This window comes from Haliotis cracherodii, unplaced genomic scaffold (genome assembly GCF_022045235.1).
Source record: "Haliotis cracherodii isolate W230 unplaced genomic scaffold, xgHalCrac1.p SCAF_6, whole genome shotgun sequence".
NCBI classification, from domain to species: Eukaryota; Metazoa; Mollusca; class Gastropoda; order Lepetellida; family Haliotidae; genus Haliotis; species Haliotis cracherodii.
In genome coordinates, this window is record NW_027266319.1 from 34,505,486 (window position 1) to 34,517,901 (window position 12,416).

The 12,416-nt window shown below is 36.7% G+C and overlaps 1 protein-coding gene across 3 annotated transcripts in view; it reads right to left on the reverse strand.

Annotated features, from left to right (window-relative positions):
• LOC139446115 (forkhead box protein P1-like) overlaps window positions 1-12,416 on the reverse strand; it is an 86,686-nt gene that overhangs the window by 32,097 nt on the left and 42,173 nt on the right. For all 3 annotated transcript variants that reach the window (XM_071227394.1, XM_071227395.1, XM_071227398.1), the window contains exon 5: window positions 3,714-3,926. In XM_071227394.1, the coding sequence (XP_071083495.1) occupies window positions 3,714-3,926 (213 nt within the window). The remainder of the gene's footprint in view (window positions 1-3,713; window positions 3,927-12,416) is intronic.

Consider the following 12,416-nt stretch of genomic DNA (forward strand, 5'->3'; position numbering starts at 1 on the left):
AACTTTTGATTAAATCTACGTGGATGACAACATCATCAGATGAAACAAGGCAACAGCTTGATTATGAAAAAGTGAAATGTCGATATTGACATCCCTGGAAACTGAACTTGCCTGCCATGTTCGGACCAGTATTGTTCAGATAATAGTTTCTAATATATTATGTTTTTTCCTCTTATTATTTGACATAATTTGCATATTGGTTGTTGGCTTATTGGGTCTTCCATACATTATATTAATCAATTTAATTATTACTAATTTATGCTATATCTACATCGTATAATGTACAATTGTACAGAGTTTTGAAACTTTAAGTTGTTTGTTGTTGTAGTCTATTTCTAACTGGTGTTGATCATCAAGTTTTATCTGAAATAAAGAATTTTTTTTATTTATTTTCACATGAGGTTTTCATGAAGTTTTGAACCTTTTTAATAGGGGTTATGCCCTATGAATTCACACATAATTGCGGTGATATGTGCAATATTACAGTTATATCACAACATTTACCTTTTAGTCTGCAATATTAGTTATATCACATTTACCCTTGAGTCTGCAATATTAGATATATCACATTTACCCTTTAATCAGCAATATTACAGTTATATCACAAAATTTACCCTTTAGTCTGTAATATTAGTTATATCACATTTATCCTTTAGTCTGTAATATTAGTTATATCACAACCTTTACCCTTTAGTCTGCAATGTTACAGTTATATCACATTTACCCTTTAATCTGCAATTTTAGTTATATCAACATTTAGCCTTAGCCTGCAATATTACAGTTAAATCTAATTTAGCCTTAGTCTGCAAAATAATATATTACAACACTTAGCCTGCAATATTAGTTATATCACAATATTTAGCCTCAGCCTGCAATATTACAATTATATCACAATATTTAGCCTCAGCCTGCAATATCACAGTTATATAACAACATTTAGTCTCAGCCTGCAATATTACAGTTATATCACAACATTTAGCCTCAGCCTGCAAAAGTACAGTTATATAACAACATTTAGCCTCAGCCTGCAATATTACAGTTATATCATTGTTAAAAGCTCTGGATCAACCAAATCAATTGTGTGTAACAGAAGTAGGATTGTCATGGTATGATGACTTATTATCATCACAACTGTCTTCATAATAATCTAGAACCTCAGAATTTAAAGTGTATTCCGCAATTTTTACTTTCTGAATACAATGGTTACATAAACCCATTGAAGTGACTGTTCATACTCTCTAGCCATTGGGATCACTTGATCCTAAATTGATATTCATTGAGCTCAAACAGCCATGAGATACCGGGTTCCTGCCACACAGGGTCCAAGCAATGAAAGGTTGACACATATTTCATAACAATAATGACATTTATTAAGAGTTTAGACTAAGACAATATATTTCTGTTAGTTAGACATATGCATGAACCTTCAAATGTGTTTCTGAACTCGTATTTTCATAAAACACGCAAAACAACATCTATAATGTTCCCTATAATTTAGCTGGTCCCATAAAAAATATTTCAAAACAACATGTGCCCGTGTTATATTATTCTAGTTCACATGTGTAGACAAAAATCAATAAAGAAAATCAATTTATTTTATATTTCAATATTCACAGGTCAAAGAATATCATAGTTGACTCTATGAAAGTAACACAAAACAAGAAACAGATTATAGAAATGGGATGTCAGGAAACTTCTCCAGCCTTGATTTTCCTTCTGATGATGCTTTGAACAAACAAATAACCATGAGCAGTTCTTGGGGGAATATTATTAAGTGCATGGGTCAGAAGAAAGGTGTTTATTCCTTGAGTTTAGGTTACCAACAGTAAACAAAACGCCCTGGCAACAGTAAACATTCAACCCTTTCTAAACATCCTGTCTCGTTGAGCACTTGATGTAAGACAAGCAGGAGAGAGCTGACTCATTCTACTCTTGTTTATTTATTTTATGGCTGAATCAAATTGTGTTTCTTCAGACTGCATTGCATGCTGGGATATGAGAAGGAAGTCGTCTGTGACACTATCCACGTACACATGTGCACATTTACTTTCAGAAATACAAACTGTGTAGGAGTTCACGCAAGTCCAAGAACAAGCAACCTGGATCAGTTGTATCTGATCAACTTCGTAAATTTAGAAAGATGCCAAAATCATAAATTAAATAAGGTTATGAATACAATCTGAATGAACATCTGAAGTCTCCTGGTCTTATAACTTTTCTATCTCAGACATAGAGAAATACACACTTATAAATATACTTTGCTTTCTGCAGAAAATTACTTAAATTAACATTTTAACTAATTTTCTAACAATATTTATGATCAATTTCAGTTATTAAACCTAACGTCATGTGTTAACTCATGGGTGAGCAATGTGAATAATACATTATGGATTGCAGACAAAGGTAGAAACATCTTGACTGATAAATTTATTAGTTATAAAAAGCTGCTTCAAGTATGGTTGAAGTTCAGTGGCAAGCCTGACATAAATAGGATACATGTACATTGAAACAAATATTTTCTGGCTAAATAGAGTCAGCATTAAGGAGTTGCATTAATATATTTCAGCTCTGATGTGTGTACCCATAAAATAGAAAAATAAATATCCAGGCCCCGAGATCATTCTGTTCTACAACGTGAGTGTAGCTAAGTCAATGGCATATAGTTGATACCGTAGTCATTGAACTATGAATATCATAAAGCTATGACTATGGCAAGTCAAAGACAGCGCATATGAGAAACAATTATCATAGAGTTATGACTATCGTAAGTCAATGATGGTGTATAGTTGATACAATTGTCTGTCATTGAGCTACGACTATCGTAAGTCAATGACAGCACATATGAGATACAATAATCATAGAGCTACGACTATCATAAGTCAATGATGGTGTATAGTTGATACAATTGTCTGTCATTGAGCTACGACTATCGTAAGTCAAAGACAGCACATATGAGATACAATAATCATAGAGCTACGACGATCATAAGTCAATGATGGTGTATAGTTGATACAATAGTCATAGATCCACGATTACAGGAAGTCAATGATGACGCATGGTTGATACAACAGTCATTGAGCTACAAATATCATATGTCAATGATGGCATAGAGTTGATACAAAAGTCACAGAGCTACGACTATCGTAAGTCAATGATGGTGTATAGTTGATCAATAGTCATAGATCCACGACTACAGTAAGTCAATGATGGCGCATGGTTGATAGAACAGTCATTGCACTACAAATATCATAAGTCAGTTGATACAAAAGTCACAGAGCTACGACTATCGTAAGTCAATGATGGCGCATAGTTGATACAACAGTCATGGTCTGTTCATGGGGTTGGCCAGTGCAAAAAAGTAAGATATGCATGGGAGTTATTCGTCAGCAAACACCCCCTACCAAGACTTCCAATAGTATTCACTCCCAGTATCTAAACATGGGATAACAGGTAGCACCTGTCAGTCATTGGTTCATTAAAATCAGTCACGTGTGTGCGACTAAACATGGCGGATTAATGGTCCTGCATGACACAGACTGGTATTTAACATTAGTGACAATAAATAGATTAATACTGCAAATCTCACAGTGAATATGTCATTTGTTAAACAGAGCTGCCAATATATTCCATTTCGTGACCTGCTGACATATACATGCTGAGAAGTGATAAATAGAACACAACTGGTAATAACAGTATTTAGTAACTGTCCTTACCTGGTAATAAGAATCCATCAACTGGAATTCCACCATTGGTCATATATGAGGGAGCTTGTATCACAGTTGTCTGGGGAGGAACAGTCACGCTAGGTGCGCTCGTTACACTTGGAATTGTGGGTATTGTCAACCCATTTTTGGGTGTTTCTTCCAATCCTGATTGCGCTGCCACTTCCTTCCACAACTGCTGAATTTCGGCAGGAGACATCATTCCTGAAGTAGAAGGCAACATGGAGTGCAGATACGAGTTATATAGCACCTCTGGGGTATAACCATACCCACCTCCTACAGGGGAAATAAAACCCAGATTTGGGGGAACTGACAGCAATGAACACATATTCTTGGGATAGCCAACAGTTTTTTGAAAGTGGCTGCTGTAGTCCCTCTTCATCATCACACTGTAATTCATAAATCTGATACAGTGTCGTGCCTCAACACAGTATTAAAGTTAAGTGCGTGAAGACAGTTTCTACACACCATTAAGAAGCGAGAGTTGTTTGTTCACCAACATCAAACCCGTTGAGAAAATGTCAGCAATGTTTCATTCACAAACACACATAGAAAACATGTTTTTGTCAGATTATCCTTCCAACACAGCACAAAGCGGTTCTGAAATAAATCCTCCACATCAGTCACTCTCCAACTGTTCTGTGTTAAAATTACTGCTTCCTTTGTGAGGACAGAAAATTACTAAACATCGATCTATCTTTCCATCTTAGCTTGTCTCTAGTTGGACAATTTTATAATGGGCAGGCGGGATAAACAAACTGGCTGTTTGCCAAAGGCAACTGTGTAAACAACCCAAGCCCTGACACTGGTGTAAACAAATCAATTATAAATAGTCTCGTAGTCTGGAGTTTGCTACAGATATAAACAAGGCCCAGAAAGCTTTTATCTTGCCTGCCTAACAATTCTCCAACACAAACAAGCAACTGCAGTGCTTTTAATAGACTAATTCAGTTGGACCATACACTCTAGTACGAAACATATCAGGGCTATATTCCCTGTCCATGTTCTATTGAATGTATTCAATGGCAGGGATTATATGATGGAGTGTGCGTATAACACTAAACAATCGCTCCTGTATCTCCCAGCCTGCCTAATGACTACTTTCTATGTTGTTTGCAACATGACAGCACAATAGTCGCACAACATAAAGCTTTAAATGAAAACCAACAAGGAGTGGGTTTTTCGCCTCAGCTTTTTGTTAAATAATGAATGCTACCCAAACACTGCAAGAGCGTTGCCATGGTTTCGGTAGAGCGTATAAAAATGATAAACAATTGACAACAAACAGTAATAGGAGACTGTTTTGATAGTTATTCATCGTGATATATTCAAGCGTGGAGTATAATCATTTCACATTCATCAAGTTGATAGGAAAGCCAAGATGATAATAACCAAGGATGGAGATAATGTTTGTCTAACATCAGCCATGTTGTATATCCCCTCAACAGATTAAATTGCTATTGGGAAACATCTTCAGGGGCACCCATTTATGGGATATTGGCTATAGATTGACGCACACATAGTTCATCCAGTTACACCATCAGAACACAACCTCATGGATATCAACATTCCCCAGTGTAGTTACAACACAAATAGATATGGATTGCCTTTCTCTACTATTTGTAGTAGGCTGAAAGAAATATTACAGTTCGCTTGGTAATACATTTATTTTTTGCAATTCTGAAAAAAAATCAAAATAATTGCTCATGAATTAGGTATTTTAGAAAAGAAGAAAAAACATGACAATAAAAGTACTATCATTTCCCCATATAAGAATACAGGCACAGTAATGCAGCTGTCCTTTTCACTCTTGTATGGTCTGATTTATGTTTTGGAAAAACAAATATTTTATATTGTATAAAAGATATAGCAGGACTAGCACCGACACTCGAAGATTTCCTATTAGCACAATGTGTCTGTGACAGTAATGGTGTACAATCACAAGTACAAAGCAGCCAAGTAACCACACCAGAGGGAAGGGCGTGATACGACATATTTACAATACACGGGATCATTATACAATGCATGTAATACAGTAAATCTATAATGCCAGTAAGAACTATATTTCCTCTATTAGACGCTGGGTCTCTAGTAGAGGCCAGGTCCATCACTTGATGAAATTAATTATCCCTATCACATGAACTTACAGCATGTAAGGATTACTCCCTTCACATAATAATGACCGTTTACTGCAAATGTACCTTTGTATGACTTTAGAATCTGGGATTTGGGAAGGTAGTGAGTTTCCATAGTGTGCAGAATAGACGCCGGTCTTTAAAAGACGTTGGGTCAACAGCTTGCGTGAAAATAATAGACCCCGGGCGTCTAATAGAGGAAATAGGTTAGGCTTGTCTTACAAACCACAACAAAGTGTTATGATCATACTGAAGCATGATCATACACATTCATGGTCACTCTATCAAACCTGAATTATAAATAGAGATACAACATTGGTCTCAGCACACTACACAGTACAACTGTCACAAGATCCCAAGTCATCACAGAGAACCCTTCTTGTGACTCTGCATTTAGAAACAAATAATCACTTTGGCTTTGCAGGGTTAGTTGCCCTTGATTAACATATTGTTATTTTGTCCTTTGTTTTTCTTGTAGTAATTATCATGTGTTTACTTTTCTTTATTAGTATGTTGTTGTTAATTATTTGTTCTGGCAAGACAAATGGAAAATAATTTCTGATTCCCTATTAGGTCTGCTGTTGATCTGCCATCACAATCTTATTTCCTTGATCATGGAAAGAAAAAATATGTTTGCAATCTTTTTTTAACAGGAAGTGTTAAAATGTCTGTTGAGTAAATCTTGCAGATCTGTTTAAAAACATTGAGAAACTATATCAGAATATGAGTGGGAACAATGTATCTATTCACCACACGCAGATAGTGATTAATTGGGTGATACTTCTGTAAACGTCTCAACCTAAACCACTCTCTGTGCCGTCAGCCACAGGTCCAGCCTGACAGTCTGTCAAAATATGACATTTTCACTATCTGAGCCCATTGGTAAAAGCAAAAGTTTGAGTAAGATGAGTAAAACTATTTCACACAAATTGAATGAAATTAATTCTTTCTCTAAAAAACCCAACATGTACAGCTGTGACATGTTCAGATTTAAATGGACTAAATTCTCAAGTGTGAAATGAAAAATAAAATGTTATTTTACCCTGCAGTCAGCATGGTTACAGTTGTACGACAGCTGCTGTGCAGGGTAGGCAAAGCTCATAACAATCAATGGTGACATGGTGACACAATTTTCTTACCCACATCACACATTATAGCCATTGGAACCTGCTCTAAAATATTTATAGTCAAGAAGTTTCCACGCGAATCGTAATAATATGATATCATGACCCATGTATCGTGATATGTATCGTATCGTTTCACACTTAGTATTCCTACAGGGGTATAGTGTAACAAACATTCATGCTATATGTGCAGCAGAACAAAACACCTGACAATTTCTGGACTGGGCACCAAACAAGGTGCACTTATTGGGGATTATATGGTGACAATAGCTCCTAGGTAGACAAGGACTCCGGTATTGTGCCCCCCATGGTATCATGAGTCTTAAGTATAATGACTTAACAGGCTGCAGCGATATTGGTGGATTTACCATATTAGTGACTACAGCATAAAACCTCCTTCACTCACTAACTCTAGATGGGGGGGCAGCCTCACATGTCAGCTAATTGATACCAGGGTGCAGTTTGACCTGCCACAAAGTTTTCTGATTCATATTATATATCTAGAAGCTAAATAATATAATCCAAATGGAGGTTGGGTCTGGGATGACAGACTAAAGGGTCCCTGATGACTGACTAAAGGGTTCCCCAACATGCCTGAAATTCTATCAGTCCTCACGATGTCCTTAACATTAGTTGGGCCAGATTTGGGTTGGTGGTGGTGTGCCAGTTTGTACCCCTGAAACATCATCCATTGCTGTTCAACATCAGCAATCTTGTCACAATGACTGTGACATGTCGATGTAAATAAGGGCATTACAATATTTTTAATGCCAAGATTGCCTCAAGCAATGGTTCATAATGAATCTCATATTAGTTCTATAGTATGAACATATTACCTGATATTATATCACCTCATGTTATATTGCCTTATACCACTTCGTGACTTAAGCAAACATCTGGTATCATCACTATATGATAATGATTCATAAACACAAACTTAGGACTGCTGAATTGTACAATGGAATTTGCTAATAACATAAATTTCTTATCATTATGGAAAGGGTTTTGTCACTTTTATTCACACAAGGCAAGAATAGACAAAGCCAGTAGTCCGTTAGGCCTGAGACTAGGAACAATCTATCAACCACCGTCTCATAGCTGGAATATTGTTGAGTGCGGAGTTAAATAAACAACAAACAAAGTTATTTCATAAAAAAATCTAGTTATTTTACACGTCCACTGAAATGAGCTTGTTGGATATGATCTATGGTGTCTATCTATACATGGATAAACGAAGAAATCAGGAATTTAGGAATATCCCTATCTGATGCAGAGTAGTAAAAAACCCAACTGATGTGTATTCATTCAGAGAGGAACACAGCTGAGCATACAGAATTAGGCAACAAGGGTGATACTGCTGCATCACAGATCAAGATGGCAGCTACTTGTGGGCCAAACATTGTCAAGGCAGAATTTCTGTTTAGACTGTGTTACAAGAAAGGAACATTATAAAGTCATCCTTTTCAACTCAACAATGTTCAGTGAGCTGACTCAATTCTTTCAGACAAGATGCTCAAGAATACATATTTCTGGGAGGGGTGAAATCATACTTAAAAATACGGCTTGTCTGAAACAAGCAGTCTAGTGGCCATGTCTATTCCAGTCCAGATAACAGATCACTTCTAAACTGACAAGTAGGATTTCATCAACATTCATCAACATTGATTAACATTAATTAACATTTTTTATCATTCATTATCGAGCCACAAACCAAGCCTTGCCCTTGTGTATCTCGTCTTCCATTACCAAACCACGACGCAAATGTTAAACAGAAATATTTGTTAGATTTAAACTCGCAGTTAATAAAATTTGAAACACTGAAAAACATGTAATAGGGAGACGAGACACAAACAATCTTTAGAAATAGCATGATGGAATTTGGACAATGTTTGTCCTGGAAATATGTACAGAGCCCATCAATTTCCCCTGGCTTTCAGAATTGGGGAGAGTTTAGGTGAGAAAATATTGGCAGTATTTTATTAACATTTATTCTGGGAATATATCTAATTTTCCATCCTTTTTGAAGAATGGTGGATTGCTTTTGAAATCGCCATGAAGAAAATCAAGCGAGATGAAGCGAGGCACTATGCCAACACGAGGCTGCCATATTTGATTTGTAGGTCGTGGAAGGTCCAGTGGTGTACAAAGGAATTTTGGTTGGTAGCATCATCTTGTGTTTGTTTAGCATCAAAATCAAACAGTCCCTCGCAGAATTTGATTGGATTTGTCTCTCCCCAAGCCGGTTCTGTTTGACTCGCGTTGAGTAATTCTAAATATTGGTATTTTCCCCAAACTAAAACATATTTCCCTTGTCAATACGGCTGCGGCTCATATTTATCGCGAGTTAATTTCAGCAGCCAGCACCGAAATGATTTTTACTGATGGTAAACAAAGCCTTGAGACTAGTAAAGGCAGTTGACATTTCTCTCAATAAACCCTAAATAAACTTTGGCTGCGACTCCATTCCACTTTAATTCCTTCACTTTCATTCAGCCACTGGCGTGGGTAAGCAACAGAAAATAGCATGGCGGTGACAGTATTACTAGTAAATTAACTTTTGCTTTTGATCCTGCCTTATTTATTTTGTGGTCAATGTTTACCACCATGCCAGGCATGAAGATCATCTAATTCTGGGGTCGATCGCAGGAATTATTCACAGAATTTAGGAAAAGCTATCCTGGGTTTGTCATGAAAGGCGCTAGCTTTTCACACTATGTCGGAAGTCATTCGGAGGAGAGCAAACTCCCTGTGCAAGACGAGCTTTCTTACAATTAACACCTTCGATAGAAGCAAACAAAGCAACTGTCCCACGAATGCCACTGGTCCAACACCGGCATGTAGTTCATTACGTCCGATGTTTGTTCTCTCTACCCCACATTTTCCTCCTTGTGTTTTGCTCTGGTCTTAGCAATTGTTTCAATAGTGACCCAGACAGGCCCTTTTTTAAACTTTGGAAACAACCTGTTGGGTTTTCCACACCAAAGTGACATGACAGCTACAAGCTTTTGTTCAGTCTAAACTCCTCCTGGATGGAGAGAAACAGATTCTTTATTCCCACTCCTTCATTATTCTATCTTAGTGTCTAAAGAAACATTTACTGTGTCCTTCTGAATATAATTATGGTAATAGCAGTAATAACTTTGCACTTAAAGACAGCACTCAGTCAGACAACTATGTAATATGTCAGTATCTCATTACTTCAAAATTTGGCTTAAAGGTCAGGGTTAGAACTTAACACTGGCCCACTAGCCCCGGGTTAGTACAAATTCCTGCAGGCTAGTACAAATGTCCCCATTATAAGGGAATTTTATCTTTACCCGGGCTAGTAAAGCTTTTGAGTAGTTCTAACCCTGTAAGGTGCTGAAGTGAGTGAGTGATGTTTTACAATGCTTTTAGCTATATTCCAGCAATATCACGGCAGGGGACACCAGAAATGGGCTTCACACATTGTACCCATGTCGGGAATTGAACCCGGGTCTTAGGCATGAAGAGTGAACGCTGTAACTACAAGGCTACTACTACTGCCTACTACTAGTTTTCATGTTATGTGTAGACTTCTATGTAGATGTCAACAATTTTGAACAATGCTGAACAATGCATTGACAGTCAATACCCGAGTTTGGGCATTGATATGAAAAGAAAAGCTGTAGCTCTGTCAGGGGTCAAAAGGATTACAATTTGATCGACATCAATATAAGATGTTTATGAGTATTTTACAGAGAAGAAATTAGCACTGAATTTTGCCTTATGTGAAATACATCCAGAATGATTGTGTACTTCTGAACTTGTTTAAAGTGTTCTCGTCACAGCAGGAGGATGTCACACATGCTCAAGGTGAACACCAGAGATTGACATCCTCAAAGAGCTTCTCACATAATTACTGATTCCCTCAAACATGTCATGAAACAAGCATATCGGAGAACTCCAAAGCAACTCGACCATTCTGGCAGGTATTCTTAGGACTCCTTTCATGTACATAGTAAGACAATTGAAAAATGTTTCTTATATAATAAGAATAATTATACTCAGGTTATTATAGATTTGCTTGTTCCCTTTCTCACAAAATGTTCCCACCCTTTCACAAGTACCATGATATCAATCACTGGATTGTCTGGTTAAGATTTGATTTTTTACAGACCGCCGTCTTATAGCTGGAAAATTGCTGAGTGTGGCGTTAAACAACAAACAAAACAACAAACAAACAAGTACCTTCAAGGTTCACTTGTACTTCCGATTGCTGATGTCATCAATGTAAAGTCTTAAACTGGCTGTTTCAAAACTATAGTCTGTGATAGCTACGCCCTGACATGAGTTATTATGAAATACCGGATCAGGTGAGCTAACAATACATCCACCCTCGTCACAATAAAAAAATAATGACACATGAACATGAAACATCTAAAACATATCCCACAACATGGCACTTATGATTTTGTAATAAAATGAATATAATCTTTTTTAATATCTAAAAACACAATATTCCTGTTTTCACCCTTTGTATTAAGTTAGTTCTACTATGCCCAACCCTGGCGCTGTTGGCCACATTGTGAACTAGGTGAATGTGGTTGGTTTATGCTTGGGGCAGAACATTGTATCATGCTTTGTATGGTTTAAGTCCTGCCTTGCTTTAAAAAACTACTCAGAGTTGTGGGAGCTGTAAGTAAATAATCACACGCTACGTTTGCTAGCCTTTAGAATTCATAGGACTTGAAGGGGAGAGTATCCAAATAAGAGCACGACTGGTTTATTGGTATGTTCCTACTCCCCAAGCCTCTTGTAGTAAACACTGTCCAGTGGAAAATACCTTCTGAAGAGTTAGTGAGATTTTACATAGTATGTACAAAACTAACAAATACCACAATCAACAGAAGGTTTTACTAATTAAATCTGAAGAAATAATAGATACCAGAAATAGGGTTAGTAATAAGTTGGCTAGCTATCGATACAGATCATAGAGATCAATCATTATCAACTAAATATAGATAAATATCAGAGAAGTAACTTTGAGTAAACATGCAAATAAAGTCCTAAAGGAATCAACATATTTTACTCCACTGGTGAGTGGCAACACATTTATGCAGGGATTACCTTGTGGACACTCAAGATATAACAAAAAAAGTTACTTTCCATCTCTAGCAAGTGACAATAAGAAGTCTGTTTGGGTACATCTAACTTTATTTCATCACAATTGTTTAAGTAAGATATTATCAATGACACACTTTTTATCATTAATCATTTATATTATTAATCGTTTATATTTTTTCCCATCGCCAATATATTCTTATTATCGATCTCTTTTGCCAGCCCTAGTAATAAGTGAGTGAGTGAGTGAGTGAGTGAGTTAGGGTTCAATTCCTTATCGGTATTCAATATCAGGGTGTGTTGGATTGATATGGGAGGAAACCCATAAACCAGGAAAGAAGGGTTAATAACAG